At 40.1% G+C, this 27,969-nt stretch overlaps 1 protein-coding gene across 3 annotated transcripts in view; it reads right to left on the bottom strand.

The window, feature by feature from the left end:
- syk (spleen tyrosine kinase) overlaps positions 1-27,969 on the bottom strand; it is an 88,457-nt gene that overhangs the window by 33,579 nt on the left and 26,909 nt on the right. For 2 of the 3 annotated variants that reach the window (XM_084326740.1, XM_084326741.1), the window contains exons 4-7: positions 21,480-21,615; positions 12,931-13,012; positions 12,350-12,372; positions 8,730-8,795 (exon numbers count right to left, since the gene is read on the bottom strand). In XM_084326740.1, the coding sequence (XP_084182866.1) occupies positions 8,730-8,795; positions 12,350-12,372; positions 12,931-13,012; positions 21,480-21,615 (307 nt within the window). The remainder of the gene's footprint in view (positions 1-8,729; positions 8,796-12,349; positions 12,373-12,930; positions 13,013-21,479; positions 21,616-27,969) is intronic. The other variant, XM_084326742.1, reaches the window with a different exon arrangement.

Genomic DNA, 27,969 nt, shown 5'->3' with positions numbered 1-27,969 from the left:
CTCCTAGCGCGTCTTTACCATAGAAATGAAGGCAGAAAGGCGCTGGCGGCTCAAAAAACACTTTCTGTGGACACAGCTCCTTACGCCTGACCATGTATGGTATGTTGTATGAATGTGTATGCATGTGAATGAATGTTGGTGGTGGTCGGAGGGGCCGTAGGCGATGATTATTCGCCACGCTTCCGTGAGTCTGCCTCAGGGCAGCTCTGGCTGCAATTGTAGCTTACCACCACCGGTATGACTGTGTATGAACGAATAATGGACTCTGTAAGCGCTCTGGGGTCTCTGGGGTGTCACGAAGAGCGCTATATAAATCGAATCCATTATTATTATTATTATTATGTGAGTAGTAGTACACACAGTATTACTGTGATATCGAGTGTCACTGTGATACCCGGGTGTGTCCACGAGAGAACGTAATAATTGACCTATCTCAAACCCGACCCTTTTTTTCTCTCGATTCTCCAATCACAACCGTCGCTTCTCTCGGAGAAGGTTTGAGATAGGTCAGTCGTTATGATTTTCCACACAGAAAAGAGGAAAGAGGTGAGTGCAGGGGTCAACATCTTGATTCACATGCAGACAGTTCAAAGAAAAAGGGGGTATGGAACAATATTATGAAGACGCAATACTACTGCTACTATTGACTATACTTCAGTATCACTAGTACACAATACTACTGCTACTATTGACTATACTTCAGTATCACTAGTACACAATACTACTGCTACTATTGACTATACTTCAGTATCACTAGTACACAATACTACTGCTACTATTGACTATACTTCAGTATCACTAGTACACAATACTGCTACTATTGAATATACTTCCATATCACAAGTACACAATACTACTGCTACTATTGAATATACTTCAGTATCACTAGTACACAATACTACTGCTACTATTGAATATACTTCAGTATCACTAGTACACAATACTACTGCTACTATTGAATATACTTCCATATCACAAGTACACAATACTACTGCTACTATTGAATATACTTCAGTATCACTAGTACACAATACTACTGCTACTATTGAATATACTTCAGTATCACAAGTACACAATATACCTGCTACTATTGAATATACTTCAGTATCACTAATACACAATACTACTGCTACTATTGAATATACTTCAGTATCACAAGTACACAATACTACTGCTACTATTGAATATACTTCAGTATCACTAGTACACAATACTACTGCTACTATTGAATATACTTCAGTATCACTAGTACACAATACTACTGCTACTATTGAATATACTTCCATATCACAAGTACACAATACTACTGCTACTATTGAATATACTTCAGTATCACTAGTACACAATACTACTGCTACTATTGAATATACTTCAGTATCACAAGTACACAATATACCTGCTACTATTGAATATACTTCAGTATCACTAATACACAATACTACTGCTACTATTGAATATACTTCAGTATCACAAGTACACAATATACCTGCTACTATTGAATATACTTCAGTATCACAAGTACACAATATACCTTCTTTTGTAATGTAACCTACTTGCTGTATGATGGATCTAATTACTTCCTCTTAAATTTGCTTAAACCACAATAAATAGAATTCCACTGTTCTTGCTGTAAAGTACTGTAATAAGTGACAATAAAGGAATCTGAATCTGAATCTAACTCCCAATATTACTGTAGTTTCTCTGGTTATTGCTACCATGCTTTCTACAATGCATTTTGCATTTGCTTACGTGCATGAATGCATGTGTACAGTATGTGTAATTCTTCCCTGAAGGCTGTGTACTGTATGAGCTGCTACTGTGTGCGCGAGAAATGCAATTAAACATACTTTACAATGATTTTATGTTGATGTAAAATTCTCCAAAATGTTAGAACTGTTGTTGTTGTTGTTGTTGTTGTTGTTGTTGTTGTTGTTGTTGTTGTGGAAATTATGACTAAAGCACTTTGATCTCTATTCCCCTGGATATCAACAGAATCATGCCGTTTCCGATATCCAATCAGCTTCCTTGACGATATTACATAATATACATTTACTCTGATTGGCCCATCGGTCACATCTAGCTGTTCTGATTGGCCACCATTTAAGGCTCCACTTTCTACAGTGTATACTGTCTAGTGAACCAGAGAGGTGCACTAAAACACTAATCAAATCAAATAATTATACTCATGGCATTAACCTTCCACAATAAGCAACTTGTGTATTAAAACATCATTGTACTGTATCCTTAATGGCTGCTATGTTACTATGTTTTTACTTTACTATGTTACTATGTATATATATATTTATATATATACTATATATATAGTATAACTGTATATTGTATAGTATATTGTATAGTAGTGTATATAGGACTCATTACCTTAAATTCGTAAGCTTAGCATTGTATTGTTTGTATTTTATCTTAGTACTTTTTATCATGTCTATTTTATTATCTATTCTATTTTATTCTATTGTTATTTGTATTTTTTTGCACAATCAAGGCGGGCATGACTTAAGACTTATTTCCATTGTGCATGGCCACCTTCATTTCCACATACAACATGTATGTACATGTATTCGTGTACATGTGACGAATAAATCTTGAAATGTTGTGAATATGATGATTATTATTGTGAGTCTGCAGTTTCCCTATGGGGACATTAAAGTATAATAATACTTATACGTATAAGTACTTATTACATATATAAGATTACATATTATGTTATCTTATAGTCCTTCATTAGTTCCTAGGTACTTAAGCATCATTATTATGCCCCCTAAACTGATGTGCTACTGGAGTGACAGACTGCCCGAGTTCCCAGAGTGGCCCGTATCTGTGGAGCCACTCACAGGAACTCCTACAGAGGGGAGCCTACTGTATAAGTAGCAGGATTACCTGCGTTATTTTTGTTCGTAGTCGCATTTTGCGGAGACGCTCTCTGATTGGCCACTGACTGACGTTCTCTGATTGGCCACTGACATGTGCGCCCAATCGTGACGAGCTGTGTCTTTGCCCATTTCCGGCTCTAACAGCCTGCAAACTACCTAACGCCTAGTTTATCACTGGTTAAGCTTAGGCGACTCTTTCGAAGTTGGTTAACACTTTAATCGCCGATGACGTGTTTAGACGTCATTCCTCGCCATGCTCATTCTGCAGAAGACGCCGTAACTCGTCTTTGATATCAATAATTAAAAAATCTGTGATCGAAATCATATTTCTCCTCCGGAGACATGAGATGTACTGGTGAGCTCCACTCAACTGTCTAACGGTTCGAGAGCGCCATCTGGTGGCCGATCGGCAGATCGGCCAAGAGGGAGGGGCGCGCCAAACAGGAAGTGCTCATCCATAATCCGTCCGGGCACTCGCGATCGGTAGCCGGACTCCATCTCAACACACTGGATAATCAATTGCTCGCCCTAACTCAATAAACAACGTTATTTGGACGTATATAGTATTATACAACCTGGAAATGGTTCATCAGGATCAACATCCCATAATCGAAAACTGTCTACTCCACGCTGATCGTCCAACGGCGCGAGGAAGATATGGTAAGATCCAGCGTTATTTTCTAACGTATTCTATACTAACTGATCTGATGATCATATGACCCACACTAGATGAATGGTATAACGTTGCCCACGGAATTATAAACGCCCCCTTGCCCATCCGGTCAATATCAGATGATACGTAGTAACTTCTAGAAGTACCTCCAGTTGAAATTTATCATCTGGCAACGATCGCTACCAAACTGTATTTGATCATCAATATAATGCATTTGGAGCTATAAATCAAGTTCTGGAGAAAGCTGCAGAAAACGATAAAAACATACTTATACTTTAGACCATATTTTAGTATGAATATGTGAATGAAAAAGTATATCGTTGCTACACCCTGAACAATGGATATAGGACATTGAATGGGCCATAATAATGGCAATTTAGCAATAGAATTTAAAAAGTTATAGCCCTGCAAAGAAGGGGAACTTCTCCATAGACAAATAGAGCTGGCTAGGGATGGTAAATTATGAATTTGAACCATGGCGATCAAAGTTAAAGTGGAGATGAAGCAGTGAACAATGTGATCCTAGTTTGTTTGTTGTGTACCTTGTGTAAGACAGGGTTCTATAATCAAATGTGAAATCTATCTTATTTGTCTGAAAAATCAAATATAATATCCCTGTTTTCAACATGGGCGCCGCCATTTTGTTGCTGACGTCATGGCTGACGTCATGGGGCTTGTTTGGTGTATACACTGCTGGTTAGCTGCCTATAGTGAATGGGTCAGTCAGTAAATAAAATGTTGCCTACAAAACAACGGGACCGCGGTGGTTCCGTTTGTATTGCTCCTGGCTGTTCAAACTAATTTTACCATGTGAGAGAGAGGAAAGTTGGTTAATTTCCACAAACTACCAGTGAAAAAAACAGTGTTGTTGGCATGTTGGCTCAGGCTGGCTGCACTCAGGCGGCGTGATCAGCCTGTTGGACAGGGAATGAAGATCCCCAGAGAACACTTCATTGCCTCGGATTATGTTGTTGGGGGTGGAAGGTTTGTCCAGAAGACCACTAATCAGCTGAAGCCTGATGCGGTTCCCTCGGTCTTCGACAGACAGACCGTCGTTAGCTCTCGGGAGCGATGGCTAGCTAGTTAGCACCAGCCGGGGACCGGCGTTAGCTCTCGGGAGCGATGGCTAGCTAGTTAGCACCAGCCGGGGACCGGCGTTAGCAACCGGGAGCGTCGCGGAGCATTCAGCCTGCTGGCTACCTAGATCCACTTCAACCAGCGTCGCGGAGCATTCAGCCTGCTGGCTACCTAGATCCACTTCAACCAGCCGAGCGTCGGGAGCTCCAGCAGCTTGTCGATGTGCTAATAGCCTGGAGCCAGCTACCGTTAGCTTGCCGAGGCTCCAGCACACCGACAAGCTGTGTAGCCAGCTACCGTTAGCTTGCCGAGGCTCCAGCACACCGACAAGCTGTGTAGCCAGCTACCGTTAGCTTGCCGAGGCTCCAGCACACCGACAAGCTGTGTAGCCAGCTACCGTTAGCTTGCCGAGGCTCCAGCACACCGACAAGCTGTGTAGCCAGCTACCGTTAGCTTGCCGAGGCTATTAGCACACCGACAAGCTGTGTAGCCAGCTACCGTTAGCTTGCCGAGGCTATTAGCACACCGACAAGCTGTGTAGCCAGCTACCGTTAGCTTGCCGAGGCTATTAGCACACCGACAAGCTGTGTAGCCAGCAGGCTGAATGCTCCGCGACGCTGGTTGAAGTGGATCTAGGTAGCCAGCAGGCTGAATGCTCCGCGACGCTGGTTGAAGTGGATCTAGGTAGCCAGCAGGCTGAATGCTCCGCGACGCTCCCGGTTGCTAACGCCGGTCCCCGGCTGGTGCTAACTAGCTAGCCATCGCTCCCGAGAGCTAACGCCGGTCCCCGGCTGGTGCTAACTAGCTAGCCATCGCTCCCGAGAGCTAACGCCGGTCTGTCTGTCGAAGACCGAGGGAACCGCATCAGGCTTCAGCTGATTAGTGGTCTTCTGGACAAACCTTCCACCCCCAACAACATAATCCGAGGCAATGAAGTGTTCTCTGGGGATCTTCATTCCCTGTCCAACAGGCTGATCACGCCGCCTGAGTGCAGCCAGCCTGAGCCAACATGCCAACAACACTGTTTTTTTCACTGGTAGTTTGTGGAAATTAACCAACTTTCCTCTCTCTCACATGGTAAAATTTGTTTGAACAGCCAGGAGCAATACAAACAGAACCACAGCGGTCCCGTTGTTTTGTAGGCAACATTTTATTTACTGACTGACCCATTCACTATAGGCAGCTAACCAGCAGTGTATACACCAAACAAGCCCCATGACGTCAGCAACAAAATGGCCGCGCCCATAATGATAAATGCTTCAAAAATGCACATAACAAATCGTTTTTTCTTAGAAACTGCTTATTTTTATAACGTGATTTTTTCTGTGGCTTATCTAAATACTAATGTGATGCTATGAACAGTGGTGCGTTATTGAAATCATCTGGGGTGACACGCACCACGTGCACGCGCGCTCCCGGCGCGTGCGCGCGCTCCCGCGAATGCGCATTTAATGTCCCCTCGCTTGGGCACAGACAGTGCCTAATTGCCTCTACGAATGGAATGTAACACGTCTTCACAACAAGTTAGGTGTGAATGTGTCTGAGAACGTATTTAACACACCTGACGACCGGCGCTATTGATATGCAAATAGCGAGTGAGCTTGCACACCGTGCTACCCCGTCCCATGAACAACGCATGCCTGGCTATGAATATGTATTTATCGCACTGCTTCATCTCCACTTTAAGGTTAGAGTTTGGAATCAGGGCTGGTGTTCTATCGCCCTGCTCTAAGACAAACTCTAACCATAACCAACTTCGAAAGAGTGCCTAAGCTTAACCGGTGAAAGAAACAGGCGTCACACAATTGGGCGCACATGTCACATGAAGTGGCCAATCAGAGAGCGTCTCCGCAAAATGCGGCTACGAAAAGAAATAACGCGGATTACCCACCTCCACTACCGCTACACCACTGATGTGCACAGACACTAAACAACCTCTAGATGGCGGTAAAGCGCAGACACTGAAACGCTTTCTCCACACACAAGCAGGCTTAATGGAAACCTGTGACACAAAAAAAGGTAATAATTCCTTTGTGAAGCTGTCTGCTGCCATCTTTGATTTAAAACCGATTTAAAAACAAAGGGTTAACCCTTTCAACACCACACTACAGAAGGATAACCCTTTCACTACCACAGTACAGAAGGTTAACCCTTTCACTACCACACTACAGTAGGATAACCCTTTCACTACCATACTACAGATGGTTAACCCTTTCACTACAACACTACAAAGGGTTAACTTTTTCTTTACCACACTACAGAAGGTTAACCCTTTAACTACCACACTACAAAGGGTTAACCCTTTCACTACCACACTACAGAAGGTTAACCATTTAACTACCACACTACAGAAGGTTAACCTTTCACTACCACACTATAGAAGGTTAACTCTTTCACTACCACACTACAGAAGGTTAACCTTTAACTACCACAATACAGATGTTTAACCATTTCACTACCACACTACATAAGGTTAACCCTTTCACTACCACACTACATAAGGTTAACCCTTTTACTACCACATACAAAGGGTTAACCCTTTCACTACCACAACACAGATGGTTAACCCTTTCACTACCACACTACAGAAGGATAACAATTTCACTATTACACGACAGAGAGTTAACCCTTTCACTACCACCCTACAGAAGGATAACCCTTTCACTACCACACTACATAATGCTAACCCTTTCACTACCACACTACATAAGGTTAACCTTTCACTACCACACTATAGAAGATTAACCCTTTCACTACCACAATATAGAAGGTCAACCCTTTCACTACCACACTACATAATGTTAACCCTTTCACTACCACACTACAGAAGGTTAACCCTTTCACTGCCACACTACATAATGTTAACCCTTTCATTACCACACTACAGAAGGTTAACCCTTTCACTACCACACTACATAATGTTAACCATTTCACTACCACACTACAGAAGGATAACCCTTTCACTACTACACTACAGACGGTTAACCCTTTCACTACCACACTACAAAGGGTTAACCCTTTAACTACCACACTACAGAAGGTTAACCTTTAACTACCACAATACAGATGGTTAACCCTTTCACTACCAGACTACATACGGTTAACCCTTTCACTACCACACTACATAAGATTAACCCTTTCCCTAGCACACTATAGAGGGTTAACTCTTTCACTACCACACTACAGAAGGTTAACCTTTAACTACCACACTACATAAGATTAACCCTTTCACTACCACACTATAGAAGGATAACCCTTTCACTACTACACTACAGAAGGTTAACCATTTCACTACCACACTATAGAAGGATAACCCTTTCACTACTACACTACAGACGGTTAACCCTTTCACTACCACACTACATAATGTTAACCCTTTCACTACCACACTACAGAAGGTTAACCCTTTCACTACTACACTACAGATGGTTAACCCTTTCACTACCACACTATAGAAGGATAACCCTTTCACTACTACACTACAGATGGTTAACCCTTTCACTACCACACTACAGAAGGATAACCCTTTCACTACTACACTACAGACGGTTAACCCTTTCACTACCACACTACATAATGTTAACCCTTTCACTACCACCCTACATAAGGTTAACCCTTTCACTACCACACTACGTAAACATAACTCTTTCACTACCACACTACAAATGGTTAACCCTTTCAATACCACACTACAGAATGTTAACCCTTTCACTACCACACTAAAGAAGGTTAACCTTTTCCTAGCACACTATAGAAGGTTAACTATTTCACTACCACACTACAGAAGTTTAACTATTTCACTACCACACTACAGAAGGTTAACTATTTCACTACCACACTACAGACGGTTAACCCTTTCACCACCACACTACGGAAGGTTAAGGTTAAGGTTGAAACGTGGGAAGGGAGGTGAAGGGGGGACAGGGTCCAGAGTGCAGGGCAAGTTGTCAGGAGGTGTGTTAGTACGTAGCAAAAAACAAAACCACACTGGAAGAGTTAAGGAGGAATGCCAGGCTACGCGGTGTCACCACTGGGCAGCGAGCTTAGCGAGGAGGCAGGCAAGGAGGTGCCGGTGGGCATGTTTGGTGCACCTTGATCGGCCCGGGTATCGGTATGGAGTAGTTTTTGAGTCTGGAGAAAAATCTTGTTGCGCCTTTCTAGAAAAGCACAAGGTCCAGAGAGGGGGTCAGATCATGAGAAGGGTGACGCTAAACAGTGATAAAGGTTAAAGGTCATGCAGGTGATGGTTACTGTCAGATGTGGGTTAAGGGGAGAGGCGTTTAGCTCAACATAAGGTGGGATATAATAAATGCAAAAGGAAGTCATAATAATAAAAAATATATATAATAATAATAATAATAATAATAATTATAATAATAATAATAATAATAATAATAATAATAATAATAATAATAATAATAATAATAATAATAATAATAATAATAATAATAATAATAATAATAATAATAATAATAATAATAATAATAATAATAATAATAATAATTAGGGATGTTCGATATTGGCTTTTTTACCGATATCCGATATACCGATATTGTCCAACTCTTAATTTCTGATACCGATATCAACCGATATCAACCGATACCGATATATGCAGGGTTTCCCCCCCAAAAAACGGAATAATTTCAGGTAATTAACATTACATAATCTCTTGTCATGGAATAAACACAACATTATGCATACTTTTGAAAATAAGTCAAAATGACATACTTGCTTGCCTGGGTAAAAATAAAGGTTAAATAAATGTAAAAAAAAATTCTAACTATTTGAAAACCGATACTTTCCGATATCACATTTTAATGCCAAGGCCGATAATATCGGACATCCCTAATAATAATACATTGGATTTATAGAGAGAAGTGCCTTTCTCAGACTCAAGGACACTTTACAGTGAGAGAGAAGCTATATAAAAGAGAGGATAAAAAATATGAATATATATATATATATATATATATATATATATATATATATATATATATATATATATATATATATATATATATATATATATATATTTAGTAACAACAGGAATCAATTTAGAAAATTACACACAAAAAAAGGAAGCAAGGTGCTGTCCAATTGGAGCGAACAGTAACAGAAAAAAAAATAAACAAAAACAAAAACAACAGGAACGGTCATGTGGTTTGAATTATTCTGTTGACACACGACGGCACATCGTATTTTTCAATGGTGTGACCGTGTGTCTCGCTGTCATAACAAACACAAGTCAAATGAATGAAGTGCAGGTGATCTCATGCAGGAACAAGGAAGGGCAGCTAGTTACCAGGGCTTGTACCCAATTACGGGCATGTGTCCACAGCTTGTACTGTAAACATGGCAACAGTGGATTATTATTGTCACTTTACTCCAAAGCTTCCTTCTTATTTTTTTTTCTCCACTTTTTTTCTCCTCTTTTTCAATTTTTTTTCTCCCATCCCAATTCCACTGTGCCAATTCTCCCCTCCCCTGTCTTGAATGTTGCTCGCATGTGCCCCCCACTGGCCGGTTTGTAGGGAGGATAGAAGCCTTGCATCACGTGTCCCCTCCGATACACGAGGAGGCAGCCTGTCACATCTTTTCACCTGCCAGCGCAGACTCTCAGTGGCGAGGTGTAACGTGTGGGAGGCTCACACTACCCCCGCTATTTCCTGTCTCTGCTGTGCAGGCGTCCCCCAACCGACCTGTAGGAGTCGCTGTCCACAACGTTCAGATTACCACCCATCGACTTCCACCCGCTGACTGCCAATTGAGTTAGTATGACGACCGGCCCAAGCCGGAGGCAACGCTGACAGCCGGATTCGATGCCGGCGTCTCTTGCGTTGGTGACGAGCGCAATGTACGCTGCGCCACCCAGCCACCCCAAAGTTTCCTTCTTTAAAACTATTCTGGTTTAGGTTTAGGTTTACTTTATTTGTTCAAGGGGGACAGCGTACATAAACCCTTTCACTGCCACACGACAGAAGGTTAGCCCTTTACTATCACACAACCGACGGCGATGCTCCATCATTAGCATCATTAGCTCCGCAAATGCTAACCTTAGCAAGGGCTAACCTTCTGTATTGTCACAGTGAAAGTTAACCGGCTGTCGTGTGGCAGTGAAAGGGTAAAACATTTTAAAAACGTAAATGTCCCCAATTTTTGCCAAAAGGCTCATTTCCATTGGCAGTCGCCCTGCCAGAAGGTACAGGCTAAAATCCTGTGTAAGGGGTTAGCACTACAAACAGAATAAAAGCTAAAAGATAAATAACATTAGAATAAAAACACAAACAATGGCACATATAGTAGAACACACGATAGGGATACAGGGATACAGGGCACAATACAGTCATGGACAGAGCACATCATGACATATTAGAAGACCCAGACATAGACAAACGGACCATTCACACACACACACACACACACACACACACACACACACACACACACACACACACACACACACACACACACACACACACACACACACACACACACACACACACACACACAGTGTACTATCAAGTGTACTATGTAGTGTACTATGTAGTGTACTATCTAGTGTACTATATAGTGTACTATGTCGTGTACTATCTAGTGTACTATGTAGTGTACTATGTCGTGTACTATGTAGTGTCCTATGTCGTGTACTATGTAGTGTACTATGTCGTGTACTATGTAGTGTACTATGACGTGTACTATGTAGTGTACTATGTAGTGTACTATGTAGTGTACTATGTAGTGTACTATGTCATGTACTATGTAGTGTACTATGTAGTGTCCTATGTACTATGTAGTATACTATGTAGTGTACTATGTTGTGTACTATGAAGTGTACTATGTAGTGTACTATGTAGTGTACTATGTCGTGTACTATGTAGTGTACTATGTAGTGTACTATGTCGTGTACTATGTAGTGTACTATGTATTGTCCTATGTAGTGTACTATGTACTATGTAGTGTACTATGCCGTGTACTATGTCATGTACTATGTAGTGTACTATGTAGTGTCCTATGTACTATGTAGTGTACTATGCCGTGTACTATGTCATGTACTATGTAGTGTACTATGTAGTGTCCTATGTACTATGTAGTGTACTATGTCGTGCACTATGTAGTGTACTATGTTGTGTACTATGAAGTGTACTATGTAGTGTACTATGTAGTGTACTATGTCGTGTACTATGTCGTGCACTATGTAGTGTACTATGTAGTGTACTATGTAGTGTACTATGTACTATGTCGTGCACTATGTAGTGTACTATGTAGTGTACTATGTACTATGTAGTGTATTAGGTAGTGTACTATGTAGTGTACTATGTAGTGTACTATGTAGTGCTGGCGTGCGCTCAACACTGGCGGATGTGTAAATGTGTTCATCCAACCGTGAGATACCCAATAAAGTGATGTCACGACTAGATAAGCTACCGTAGTTCATGTTTGCGTGGAAAAAGGTAATTTATATAGATAATAAATGTGTGTGTGCGTGTGTGCATGTGTTTACACAAACGTATTAGTTATGGTAGGCTATATTGTTTTATGATATGTGTTGAAATAACAAAAGGGTTGTGGAGATTAAATGTTTCCTGGTTCTCCTTACTGTAAAATGACATTTTCCCTGTACATTTTTGCAACAAATACACACGCACTCACGCACATGCACCGCACACACACACACACACACACACACAATGTGCACAGTGGGAAAACCTACCCCGAGATGGCCTGTTATAGTCCCTGTAGAATAAGAATGAATTAGTTTACTCATATAGTATAGAATAGAATAGAAGAGAAATACTTTATTTATCCAGAGGGAAAGTCAGCACTACAGATCGCTCACAGTAAAGTAGTAAACAGTCTAAAATATACAGAAATATACAGTAATATGTACAGTAATAAGTGTAAAAGTGTAAGTGTAAGTGTAAAATTAATACTAGTCCACATGTCACATTATATACTTTATACACATTAAAATAAATAAATAAATAAATAAATAAATAAATAAATTAATAAATAAATAAATAAATAAATAAATAAATAAATAAATAAATAAATAAATAAATAAATAAATAAATAAATAAATAAATAAATAAATAAATAAATAAATAAATAAATAAATAAATAAATAAATAAATAAATAAATAAATAAATAAATAAATAAATAAATAAATAAATAAATAAAGCAAACATTCACCAATTCACTACATTTATATCAAGTTATCGCGTCACAACACTTGATTTCTACATGTACTGTGTGTTTTCTCATCTGACAGGTTGAGATGTGGTGTAGCTTACTTCCTTCTCCGGGGGGGCGTGGACAGGGCTCAGTCAGCACACGCAGCAGGCCGTCTGGTTTGTACGAGTAGTGCTCCACCAGCTGGTGGAAAACCAGAAGGTCAAAGGTCAGCACTGAGTCACCTGCGTGTGGCGTCTACTATGGGTTTTCAATGGTATTAAATACGCCATCAGGTCCCCCCTGGTCTATCCCACAATGTTATGCAGCGCTTTTTACAGTTCATTCAAGGGGTGGAATGCTTGGTAACATTACCATCTCTTTGATAAAATTAGCTAACGTTAGCTGTGATGTTTGGTAACATTACCATCTCTTTGATAAGTTAGCTAACGTTAGCTGTGATGTTTGGTAACATTACCATCTCTTTGATAAAATTAGCTAACGTTAGCTGTGATGTTTGGTAACATTACCATCTCTTTGATAAAGTTAGCTAACGTTAGCTGTGATGTTTGGTAACATTACTGTAATGTACTCGAGCAGACACGGACACGACTTAGCTTGTAAACGTGTAGTTTATTTCTCATGGACAGTCGCGACCTACGGCAACTCCGTTGGGACACGACGGATGCAGAAAGCGAATCACATCAGTGTGTTAGTGAGATAACACACAGTATGTTACATCTCCCTTCTTTTAGCAAAAACAATACACAATAACACATGCATGAATTTCCACACCAAACTTTTAAATCAAAACTGCTTGTTTGTTATTTTAAATTATTTCACACTAACTAGATAATCAGACTTTAATTAGAAACCGACTATCCAACTGTAGTACTATAATGACTATAACAATTAATGAAATAACAGTCACTGTGAGAACTTTACTTTAGCTAATGACTTTGCCAATAACCTGAAAATGAGTGTACTTAAAGTGCAAACAGAACAGTCACTTATAGATTCAGTCCATGGCATAATTCACTTAAAGATTGAGTCTGTCTGGAGGTTTAACAACTCGGCCCCGCCTAGTAACATTCAGTCCAGGTGGCTGGGCTCGGGTGGGGCTCGGAGGCGGTTTGGGTGGGGAGTGGGGTATTCTAGGAAGAGCTGGAGGTTGTAACTCATCGGCGGGTGGGCCTAATGTTTCAGTCCACGGTTCTTCCTGTACCCAGCGGCGAGGATGGTTAGCGGCTGGAGTGCTCATGCGAAGATGTTGACTGTTGCGGCGGTACTCTCTATCTCCACAGTCCACAACATAGGAGCGCGGAGCACTGTGGGGTTTCACTATTACTCCAGGGGACCACTTGTTGTTGCCAGGATGCGGCTGCATCCTAACCTCATCCCCAGGCTGAAGAGCAACATGAGAATTGCCTGCTCTCTTTTGGTCGTAGTAGAACTTTTGAATGTCTTTGCTTGTGTCCAGCAGACGCTTGACTTTGTGGGGGTCATATCCTCTTGGTGCAAGTAGCTCACGAGCAGCAGGCAGCTTATCACGTGGCCTCCTGCCCATGAGTAGCTGAGCTGGCGACAATCCTACTGTCTCTAGTGGAGTTGTCCTGTAATCCATCAGCGCAAGGTGTTTGTCTGGTGCCTTGCACCAAAGCCTCTTCACAGTTTGCACTGCCCGCTCTGCTTCACCATTTGAGTGCGGCGTGTGTGGTGAAGATGTTTTGTGTGATATTCCATAGCTCTTGCAGAAGTCCTTAAATTCCTCTGAGGAGTATTGTGGACCGTTGTCTGTGCGAAGAGTGGCAGGGATGCCATGTCTGCAGAACTGAGCTTTCAGAGTCTCTATTGTGGTGCGGCTACGCATGTCTTTCAGTACATCTACTTCAATGAATTTTGAGTAGTAATCCACAAGTAGGATGTACTGCTTGCCTTCGAACTCGAACAGATCTGATGCTACCTCTTCAAATGGCAGCTCTGGTGTTTCAGTTGGTTTGAGGGGTTGTCTGGGCAGCTTGTTTTGAAAGTCTGCACACTTGCTACAGTTTCTGACCATTTCTTCAATTTCTGCACTCATGCCTGGCCAGTATAGCACTTCACGTGGCCGCTGTTTGCTTTTCACCATGCCTAGGTGAGACTGGTGTATGAGCTTTCGCATGTGCTCACGCATGGTGGGGGGCACCACTATACGCAGTCCTTTATAGATGATTCCATCAGACAGCACCAGCTGACTTCTTGAGTCCCAATATGGCTGAACATGAATGGCCACTTCCCGTCTGTGTTCAGGCCAGCCATGGTGAATTGTTTGCTGGAGACCGATTAGTTCTTCTTTTGTGCTGTCTTGCAGCTCTGTGTACTTCTGGTCACTTACTGGAACATAGTTGAGCATGGAGACACACTCTAGTCCGCTTAACTCAGGTGTGCTCTCTGGGAGCTGTGCTCTGGATAGTGTGTCGGGCAACTCCATGTCTTTCCCTCTTCTGTACTTGATTGTCAAGTCGTACCACTGCAGCGAGAGACGCATTCTCTGGATGCGCATGGGAGTGGCCAGCAGTGATTTTTTTTAAATATCTTCGAGTGGCTTGTGGTCATTGTACACTGTGACATGTGCTCCAAATATGTAGTTGTGAAACGTGATGCATGCGTGCACGATGGAGAGCATCTCCTTCTCAATTTGCGCATAACGCGTCTCTGCATCAGTCAGTGACCTCGAGGAGAATGCTATGGGATGACCGTCCTGGAGTAGGACAGCTCCTAATCCACTGCTGCTTGCATCACTGTGTATTTCAACAGGCTTTGCAGGATCAAAGAACTTCAGCACTGGAGGATGCGTGCACAACTCCCTGAGCCTGTCAAAGGCTTGCTGCTGAGCTGGCTGCCATGCAAACTCCACGTCATTTTTGAGAAGCTGACGCAGCGGGGCATCCACTTCACTGAGGTTCGGTATGAACTTTGACAAATATGTTACAAAGCCCACAAAGCGTTTGACACCTTCTTTGTCTGTTGGTGGCGTCATGTACCGAACCGCTTCCACTTTTGCGGGGTCTGGCTGTAGACCAGCAGCTGTTATCAGATGTCCCACATACGGCACTGATGCTTGGCGGATGTGAGATTTGTGGAAGTTGAGTCTCAGATTGTAGCTTGTAGCTCTTTCCGCCACTCTGCGGAGGATTGCATCGTGCTCCTGGACTGTGGGGGCTGCTATTAGGATATCGTCCATGACACTTATTGCTCCAGCTATGCCCTCAAGCATCTCATCCATGATGCGCTGGAAGATTTCTGGGGCGCATTTTATCCCGAATGGGAGTCTCAGCCATCTAAACCTTCCTATCAGAGTATTAAAGGTTGTTAGTAAGGATGAGGCTTCATCCAGCTCTATCTGCAAAAATCCTGATTTAGCATCTAACACTGAGAATACTTTAGCATTAGGTATTCTTGAAACTACCTCCTCTACGGTGCGCATTGGGTGGTGTTCCCTTTTTATGACCTGATTTAAATCACTCGGATCTATGCAGATTCTTATCTTGCCGTTACGGACTACGGCTACCATAGAGCTAACCCATTCTGTGGGCTGTTCAACTTTGGTGATGAAACCATCTTTCTCCATCTCATGTAGCTTTTCTACAATTTTTTCTCTGAGCGCAGCTGGCTGTCGATGGACAGCGTGGACCACACCCTTTGCATCTTCATCCAGTTTGATGGTGTATTTTCCTGGCAGGGTGCCTGTGGTACGTTGTAGCTCTGGAAATTCATCCAGACCAGCTGGTATGCTTTGTGTTGTGGTGGCTACACTGCTTCGAAGTGAGTCAAGACGAGCAATAAGGCCTAAAGCCTCTGCTGAAGCTCCACTGAGCACGTTCTCCTGCGCTATGTCTACTATTTCAAATTCAGCGCTCACTTCACACTTTTTGTATGCCATCTGTAGATCAACTGCAGCTACAGGCTTAATCTTATGATTGGTATACGAGCGGAGTATTCTACTAGAGCGTTTTAGCTCACCTGAGTGCATTAGTGACTGATAGCTGTCTACGGTTAGTGTATTACACTTAGCGCCTGTGTCGATCCTAAACGGCACTTGCTGAGACAGTATTTTTAGGTCTACTGTCCATTTATCCTTCTCTGGGTTATCTGTCTGTGCCAGATTTATGTTCAGAATTTCGTCATCCTGATCTGACTCAACATTCACAGAGCTAACTGCACGCCTGCGACACACTGCCATCCAGTGGTTGGGTTTGTGACAGTAGGAACACTCTGAGCCTTTAGCTGGGCACCTCCCCATGTTCCACTTGTGCTGGAGGTCCCTCCCACAGCTTGTGCAGTTTCCTTGTTGGTTTTCCGGAGCCTTCCTCTGATACACAGGTTTTGTCTGTCCCTCATTGTACATTCTCTTATTTTGCACTGTGTATTTTGGCTTAACAGATACTGCTAAGACTTGTGAATCCTCTTCTCTGACGATTTGTATCTGTTTCTGTGACAATTCAAACCGTTGGGGAATTTCGATAGCTTTAGGTAGCGTTAGCGCCTCCCCTTTATCTAACAGTTGTTCTTGGACCCGTTTTTCTCGAACTCCCGCGATGATTCCATCGACCAGCATGTCGTCGGGGTTGGGGTACTCACAGTCCATGAGAATGAGTCTCAAATCTTTAATAAAGTTGTCGAAACCTTCACTTGGTCCTTGCTTCCTTTGCCTGAAACGGTGCCTGGCTATCCGCTTGTTTTTCCTTGGCCTGATGTAGTTGGCAAACTTATCCAGCACTTTAGACGGATCTGCTTTCTCGCCGTCAGCCCAGTCCAACGTCTTGTATATTTCTCTGCCTTGCTCGCCGACCCACGTACCTAGCCAGCCGGCTAGCTGGTTAGCTTCTAGCTCCGCGAGCGGACCCTCAAAGACGAACTCGACGTGACTTCTGAATCTCCCAAACTCCTGATACAAATCAGAAGCCTCCCAGTCGATCTTGGGGTGTTCCAAGTGCGGGTATGCCATCTTCTCTTATTTTATTTTCGCTTCTGACACCATGTAATGTACTCGAGCAGACACGGACACGACTTAGCTTGTAGACGTGTAGTTTATTTCTCATGGACAGTCGCGACCTACGGCAACTCCGTTGGGACACGACGGATGCAGAAAGCGAATCACATCAGTGTGTTAGTGAGATAACACACAGTATGTTACAATTACCATCTCTTTGATGAAGTTATCTAACGTTAGCTGTGATGTTTGGTAACATTACCATCTCTTTGATAAAGTTAGCTAATGTTAGCTGTGATGTTTGGTAACATTACCATCTCTTTGATAAAGTTAGCTAACGTTAGCTGTGATGTTTGGTAACATTACCATCTCTTTGATAAAGTTAGCTAACGTTAGCTGTGATGTTTGGTAACATTACCATCTCTTTGATAAAGTTAGCTAACGTTAGCTGTGATGTTTGGTAACATTACCATCTCTTTGATAAAGTTAGCTAACGTTAGCTGTGCTGTTTGGTAACATTACCATGTCTTTGATAAAGTTAGCTAACGTTAGCTGTGATGTTTGGTAACATTACCATCTCTTTGATAAAGTTAGCTAACGTTAGCTGTGATGTTTGGTAACATTACCATCTCTTTGATGAAGTTATCTAACGTTAGCTGTGATGTTTGGTAACATTACCATCTTTTTGATAAAGTTAGCTAACATTAGCTGTGATGTTTGGTAACATTACCATCTCTTTGATAAAGTTAGCTAACGTTAGCTGTGATGTTTGGTAACATTACCATCTCTTTGATAAAGTTAGCTAACGTTAGCTGTGATGTTTGGTAACATTACCATCTCTTTGATGAAGTTAGCTGCTTACTTAAGTAACGGAGACCCCTGCAGGTTTTCAAATTGATTTAATGATTTAATGTATGTTTTCACAAAATTACACGTGACTCTATTCTGTTAAATTTTTACTTTACACTCATTATTCTCCAACTGTAACTTTGGGTTTATTCTAAAAAACTTGATCTGGAAAGTTTGATTTTCAGAAGGATAATATCAAATAATCATTGTATTATTCTTTTTCTTCATGGCCCGAAATCTTTTTGGGAACTTTGGAACTTTTCCTCAGAATTCTATCATGGAATCCTTGAACTATACTGTGGGCTTCGAATACTAATGATCTGTTCCATAATACTAATGATCTGTTCTATAATACTAATGATCTGTTCTATAATACTAATGATCTGTTCTATAATACTAATTATCTGTTCTATAATACTAATGATCTGTTCTATAATACTAATGATCTGTTCTATAATACTAATGATCTGTTCTATAATACTAATGATCTGTTCTACTAATGATCTGTTCTATAATACTAATTATCTGTTCTATAATACCAATGATCTGTTCTATAATACTAATGATCTGTTCTATAATACTAATGATCTGTTCTATAATACTAATGATCTGTTCTATAATACTAATGATCTGTTCTATAATACTAATGATCTGTTCTATAATACTAATGATCTGTTCTATAATACTAATGATCTGTTCTATAATACTAATGATCTGTTCTATAATACTAATGATCTGTTCTATAATACCAATGATCAGTTCTATAATACTAATGATCTGTTCTACTAATGATCTGTTCTATAATACTAATTATCTGTTCTATAATACCAATGATCTGTTCTATAATACTAATGATCTGTTCTATAATACTAATGATCTGTTCTATAATACTAATGATCTGTTCTATAATACTAATGATCTGTTCTATAATACTAATGATCTGTTCTACTAATGATCTGTTCTATAATACTAATGATCTGTTCTATAATACTAATGATCTGTTCTATAATACTAATGATCTGTTCTATAATACTAATGATCTGTTCTATAATACCAATGATCAGTTCTATAATACTAATGATCTGTTCTATAATACCAATGATCTGTTCTATAATACTAATGATCTGTTCTATAATACTAATGATCTGTTCTATAATACTAATGATCTGTTCTATAATACCAATGATCTGTTCTATAATACCAATGATCTGTTCAATAATACTAATGATCTGTTCTATAATACTAATGATCTGTTCTATAATACGAATGATCTGTTCTATAATACTAATGAACTGTTCTATAATACTAATGATCTGTTCTATAATACTAATGATCTGTTCTATAATACTAATGATCTGTTCTACTAATGATCTGTTCTATAATACTAATGATCTGTTCTATAATACTAATGATCTGTTCTATAATACTAATGATCTGTTCTATAATACTAATGATCTGTTCTACTAATGATCTGTTCTATAATACTAATGATCTGTTCTACTAATGATCTGTTCTATAATACTAATGATCTGTTCTATAATACTAATGATCTGTTCTATAATACTAATGATCTGTTCTATAATACTAATGATCTGTTCTATAATACCAATGATCTGTTCTATAATACCAATGATCTGTTCTATAATACTAATGATCTGTTCTATAATACTAATGATCTGTTCTATAATACTAATGATCTGTTCTATAATACTAATGATCTGTTCTGCTAATGATCTGTTCTATAATACTAATGATCTGTTCTACTAATGATCTGTTCTATAATACTAATGATCTGTTCTATAATACTAATGATCTGTTCTATAATACTAATGATCTGTTCTATAATACTAATGATCTGTTCTATAATACTAATGATCTGTTCTATAATACTAATGATCTGTTCTACTAATGATCTGTTCTATAATACTAATGATCTGTTCTATAATACTAATGAACTGTTCTATAATACTAATGATCTGTTCTATAATACTAATGATCTGTTCTATAATACTAACGATCTGTTCTACTAATGATCTGTTCTATAATACTAATGATCTGTTCTATAATACTAATGATCTGTTCTATAATACTAATGATCTGTTCTATAATACTAATGATCTGTTCTATAATACTAATGATCTGTTCTACTAATGATCTGTTCTATAATACTAATGATCTGTTCTACTAATTGTCTGTTCTATAATACCAATGATCTGTTCTATAATACTAATGATCTGTTCTATAATTCTAATGATCTGTTCTATAATACTAATGATCTGTTCTATAATACCAATGATCTGTTCTATAATACTAATTGTCTGTTCTATAATACTAATGATCTGTTCTATAATACCAATGATCTGTTCTATAATACTAATTGTCTGTTCTATAATACTAATGATCTGTTCTATAATACTAATGATCTGTTCTACTAATGATCTGATGATCTGTTCTACTAATGATCTGTTCTATAATACTAATGATCTGTTCTATAATACTAATGATCTGTTCTATAATACTAATAGTCTGTTCTATAATACTAATGATCTGTTCTATAATACTAATGATCTGTTCTATAATACTAATTGTCTGTTCTATAATACTAATGATCTGTTCTATAATACTAATGATCTGTTCTATAATACTAATGATCTGTTCTATAATACTAATTGTCTGTACTATAATACTAATCTGTACTATAATACCGCTGCACAGTAGGTAACATCATGTCTATTACGACCTTCAAGGAACATCAGAGTAACCGTTTGGGAGTTTGACTGCAATGCAGTGGGGAGGCAGGAAGTGGAAACAAGCGTTCACTTTAATGTTAATAAAATGGCCTGTCTTCACCTGCCACAGGGTGTCAAACTTCTTGCCCTCGGGGATGGAGAGCTTGTCAGTCCTGTCCCTGTCGATGCGATAGTGCATGACCTCCCCTCCGTGGAGCAGACACAGAGCGAAGGAGTCTTTGTCCCTCTGTCGAATCCTGCAGAGGAGAGAGAGAAGGAGAGAGAGAGAGAGAGAGAGAGAGAGAGAGATATAGAGAGATGGGAGAGAGAGGGAGGTAGAGATAGATAGAGAGGGAGAGGTAGAGAGACAGAGGTGAGAGAGAGAGGTGAGAGAGAGACAGAGAGAGATAGAGAGGGAGAGGTAGAGAGACAGAGAGGGAGAGAGAGATATAGAGAGAGAGAGACAGAGAGGGAGAGAGAGAGAGAGATAGAGAGATGGGAGAGAGAGGGAGGTAGAGATAGATAGAGAGGGAGAGGTAGAGAGATAGAGAGATGGGAGAGAGAGGGAGGTAGAGATAGATAGAGAGGGAGAGGTAGAGAGATAGAGAGGTGAGAGATGGGAGAGAGAGACAAAGAGAGAGATAGAGAGGGAGAGGTAGAGAGACAGAGAAGAGAGACAGAGAGAGAGACAGAGGAGAGAGAGACAGAGGAGAGAGAGACAGAGAGAGAGAGAGACAGAGAGAGAGAGACAGAGGAGAGACAGAGAGAGACAGAGGAGAGAGAGAGAGACAGAGGAGAGAGAGACAGAGAGAGAGACAGAGAGAGAGAGAGAGAGAGAGAGAGAGAGAGAGAGAGAGAGAGAGAGAGAGAGAGAGAGAGAGAGAGAGAGAGGGGGGTATGAGGTGAGAACAGGATGAGCAGGGTGTTTGTAACAACAGTCTATAAATGGATTTTTATCCTCTACTTGACATCTACTTCTTCTGCATTCACACGTATACAGTAACTGAGAAACAACGTGTTAGCATTCTACATTCAAACCAATGGCTAGCAGACCATTGGTTTAATTTTTTTTTAATAATAATTATAATACAATGAATAATAATAACATTATCATTATTTAATACGATTTTAAATGTCTTAAAATCTAATTATTTAAAATAATTCACAAACTTGTATTTATTGGAGTTAAAAGATATTTGTGTTCCAGGGTCTGTTTTGGTCAGTGTTTTAAACCTTTATTCAACCTTTATTTACCCTTTAGTTAGGATTTCGGATGGTGCGCTTGAACACAATGGCCGCCAACAACGAGTCAACTCGTTATAGCCCGCCAATCAAATTCTGCCAACGAGTATACTCGTTATTGGATCGTTATTTATTTTATTCGCTATTTCCATTCATAATTCATCCTACTGTGCTGTGGAAATGTGTGGCACTCTGTCTGAGATCGCAATGGTCCGATACCGCCACCTGGTGGTATGCTGCCGATGTTGCACTTACTTTCTGAAAGACTCAGAAGAAGCTTCTATCCCCAGGCCATCAGGCTGCTAAACGAACAATAATCACTATGCAACAACCATCAAATGCACACAGCACACACACCCACACGCACACACTCACTCAAACAAACAACACACTGCAGCACCCACTCTCCACACTTTAGATCACACAAACACACTTACACTTTATATTTATTGATAAAGGATTTGCACTACAACTCGTACACCTACTGTGAATTGTACCTAAATTGCACCTCGTCCCATTTCTCCATTTCTGCCTTGCACTATATAGCATTGTATATTAGTACACTGCACAGTATTGTATATTGTATGGTAACTACGTCTATTCTGCATCGAACATTGTACATATGTCTAAACTGAACACTGTGACCTCATTTTTTTTTACTTCTAATTTTACTATGTTATTTTATTTCATACTTATCTTGTCTTGCACAGTCTCTGGAGCGCAACAGTAAGAAGCATTTTGTATAAAAGTATTCTGTACTTCTGTATGACAACTATTAAAGAAACTTGAAACTTGAAACTTCTGAAGGAAGTATGACTGTGCGTCATTGAATGTCATCCGGGCGGAGTTATCTTGTAACGTGGATCAAGATACACACTCAATTGCATTGAATCGCCTTCGGGACGCCAGAATCATTATGCTTTTGGGGCTTATGGCGTCGGCCAAATGGACATACGATCTCGCAGATGGCAATCAAATAATTGGAATATTCTTTTTGCAGTCTCATCGGCCACAGGTAAGAGCAATCTAAGGTTAATTTCAGCTTGGTTGTCCATTGCCATCAGAGCCATTGCTCTGATCAACGTATGCTGTTGTACTAATGAATGCCGCTATTGACAATCAATTAATCATAAACGACCCCCCCCCCTTCATGCATGCATGCATGATGGAACATAATATACTGATCATATGCATTTGAATTTTTTATTGTAGCGTGTATAGGGACAAAATGCCAATGGATTAAGTATAATATGCGTCACAGCCTATTACTAGCATTCCAGGAATTATCCTAGACCACTCTAAAACTATACTTATATTCACCACGGTATAAAACGACAATGTATGGATGGAAAAAATATTCCTTTTTCACATCTTGAACGATAGATACCGGATGTCAAATGGGCCATAGTATTGCATATATAGCTATAATATTAAAATAGTTATAGCCCTGCAAACAAGGTGAGCGACTCCCACCGTTTACAGTGATGGCGTCAGCTGCTAAGGATGAGGATAATAGCTGGCAGTCAATGTGTTAATCAAGAGATCAACGTCAGACATGTTGAAAGGTACCGCACCACCTCTGGTTCACAAGAGTTCTAAGAGGAAGTTCAGAGTATCGGGGAAGATACTCCAGTCCTTCTATTCCGGGGCTGTGGAGAGCATCCTGACTGGGAACATCACTGCCTGGTTTGGAAACTGCACTGCCCAGGACAGGAAGGCTCTACAGAGAGTGGTGCGCTCAGCAGAGCGTACTACGGGTATTGCACTACCACCATATGGCCACTATATGGCTTTAATCAGGCATGCAGTGGTGGTCAAACGCGGTTAAACGCCGTTTAGGCTACGTCACTGAGGCAGAAGTGCGCGCAATGATGTGCGCGCGCGCACACAAAAATGACTCGTCGTGCCGTATACCCCGGCCGGCACTTATCACCTAGACTTTGCATAATAATAGGATACCGACAACCAAAATACAAGCCCTGTAGGTGGGGGGTTGCTTGATCTCCCGACTGGAAGGATGAGACAAGTTGTGCTTCAGTCTGAAGGAAACTGTCCTTCAGTAAACTAACTCTAAGTTACATTGTTAATTTAGTTTGTATTTACTTTTCTAGTTTAAGTTAATTCAATTAAAGAAATTGTAACTACAATTACATTTAAAACATTGTTATGCATAATAATCATCTGTTCTGTGCGCAACCGAGGGAACATGTATGCGCGCGCGGGAGCGTTTTGCCTTGGCCCATATTACGACTGCACCACTGGCTTTAATAATAAAGCATTTATGAGCATTCTATGGTTTTAAAGCTCATTTTAATGCAGCCTTTAATGTACTTCCTGAACCATCATCTGTTTGCTGTCTTTGACTCGTCTTCAAAGACCCAGCACCATCATTGAGAATAGTAACATTTCTGGATGGGTTCCAGCTGATTATGCTACTGTTCCTCCAGACCTTGACCCTTGACCCTGGCCTGTGACATAGACAAGAGGTTCAGATATATCCTCCATTGGCTGATATTCTGTTAAACCCATAGGCCTATTGAATGAATAAAGGAGCCTTCTAGAAGGTTCTCAAACATTAGACATAAAGAGAAAGTAGAGCAGTCAACGCTCTCCTTCTGTTCATATTTATAATGGATGTGTAGGCGAATATGTTTATTGGTTTACATTCATTTCAAACCATACTTAGGAAAATCTGCTTTTAGCTTCCGTGCCCCAGAAACATGGAATGTTTTGCAATGCACTTTAAAACTCAATTCATTAGTATCTCTTGGTCAGTTTAAACCTTTAATAGCAAACCACCTCACCACAGTCTGCAGTTGTTTTAAATTACTTCAAACGTTTAACCGATTGACTTTCTGTCTCTATATTGTTTTCTTTCTTTGTATTTATTATGTTTTGTAAATGAGAGCTTGCTCTCAATGATCCTTCCTGATTACCTAAAGATTGAACGAATGAATACTGTATAGTATACTAACTGTACCATACTGGTTGCCTTCTAGGTACTGACGACATGAAGTCGCGACAGCCGACTCTAGCCGTGCTCTCACTCCCCGTTACAGTGGAACACTTATGATTATGTATACATCTTTATTGGTTTACATTCAATCAAGCCATACTGGATATTCTATTGGAAAAATTAAGTTTCCATGAATATGTATACTTGTAATTATTTCCTACTGACAAATAACAAAAACGACCTGTACGAATAGTAATCAGCTGATGATCAATGAACATTATTATAGTTGCAACTTGGACTACTGTATTATATACATATATGATGATGAAGGCGGCTTTTGCGCCTCCCAACATATCAGTGTGCTCTTTTTATTCGTATCTTTAGCCCTGCTATGTTTTTAATCTGTATTTTTCTGATGCTATAGTTAAGCAATAGCTCACGACAGACCACCATATATGGTTATTATATCACACCCTGAGGTCAGCTGACCAGGATCTGTTCCGCGCACCAGGTTGATCACCAAAGGTGACAGAGCCTTTCAGTCTGTAGCGCCTAGACACTGGAATGCCCTTCCTTGTGGCCTAAGAGCTGCAGCGTCTGTTGATTTTTTTTTTTAAATCAGCTAAAAACATTACTGTTTAAACAGGCCGTTGGGAAATGCTTGAGCTTCTCCTCCAGGTGTAAAATATGTCTATTGTTTTTTTTTCTCTGTTATGCATTGTGTTTTTGTTCTGTTTCTTATCACGTGAATGGTTCTTGCTTTTAATTCTTTATATTTTATATTTAATTTCTGCTGTATGGAAAGCACTTTGTGAGTTCCCTCTGTGAAAAGTCCTATACAAATAAACGTTACTTACTTACTTACAGCTAAGGGGCGTAGTGATACAGACTTGTGAAAAGTCAAATAAATCTTTATTGGTTTATACATTCAATCAAGCCCTACTGTATATTCTATTGGAGTAAATGAAGTTGCCTTGTATGGCTCTCTCGTGACAGAAGTAGAGCAGTGTGTCCCTCCCTCCCTCCCCCTCAAGGCTCTTCGGTCACTCCAGGAAGTCCTTTGCAAACCGTCACAGCGGAAACCACACGTCTGTCTCCACAGCCGGGACCACTGTTCAGCAGAGCCTCCTCAGCTGAAGCGTTGTTTACTGTAAATAGTCCTTTCTATCTCTTGTAATGTAGCTAAACCAGAGAGGCCATGTTATACAGTAACAGCCACGGACGACTAGCAGAGAAAGAAGAGGTGTTTGTGTAGCTTTTAGTCTGTTGTACGGATGCTTCCGGTGGCCTTCATCGCCTTCATTCACACGCCAGCGACAAATAATGTTTCAGAGTGATTTTCATCAGGGGCTGAAATAAATTCTTATGAGCGAATACAAAATCCTTTAATTTTATTTGAATAAAACTTTACACGTAGAGTTTTTATAGCAAATAATTTTTTTTTTCCAATTATGACTTTTATATATTTTGTTATTAATATACACACATTTACGAGGGTGTATTAGGGCCATTGTAGGGGGGGGGATCTTTTATTTTACAGAGCCAGGGGAGGGAAGTAAAATGTTCAGTTTCTATACATGGCTCTATATATATTCTTTAAATTTTGTATTTTATATTAATTAATATTTTTTTATTATTCTTGATTTTCTTACACCTCTATATCCGGTATATATATATATATATATATATCACTAACTAACTCATTCACACACAAATTCATTCATTGACTCACAAAAAAACTAAATAAAAACTACTAACCTTTGTACTGTATTTGACTAGTATGCACTCTGCTACTAAGGAATCTACGGTCTACCATGCCTATATTATTACCTACTATGCTACGATGCACTCAAGTCTGTGTAGCACTCAAGTTCGACGCTGTTTGACAAACGATGTTACTGTAAGTCACTTTGGATAAAAGCGTTCAGCTAAATGGCTAAATGTAAATGTAAATGTACTGATGTTACCGGTGGGAATTGGCTTGGCCCGAGTGACTTTCGAACCCGGGTCGGCCGCACCACAGGCGACATCACAGACCACTATACCAAGAGGTGAATTCACTTCTTGGTAACGTGTCTGCATGCCTTTTAACACATTCCCTGCCACGCTTCTATCCATCAATGTAGGCTCACTGCCACCACTCTAAGCCTATGGAGATGTTCACCTTCTTTGCAGGGCTATAACTTTTTTAATTGTATTGCTATATTGACATTACTATGGCCCATTCAACATCGATTATCTATCGTTCAGGATGTAGGAACGTTATACTTTTTCATTCATAGATTCTTCCAAAAATACCTTCTAGAATATAAGTATGTTTTATCGTTTTCTGCAGTAATTCATAGAACGTGAGTAATAGGCATAAACGCATATATAGATTATCAACTGCCGTTTATTGCCGATACACGCTATA

This window comes from Notolepis coatsorum (assembly GCF_963971535.1).
Source record: "Notolepis coatsorum genome assembly, chromosome: 12".
Lineage (NCBI taxonomy): Eukaryota > Metazoa > Chordata > Actinopteri > Aulopiformes > Paralepididae > Notolepis > Notolepis coatsorum.
This window is presented reverse-complemented; position numbering and strand designations above follow the sequence as displayed.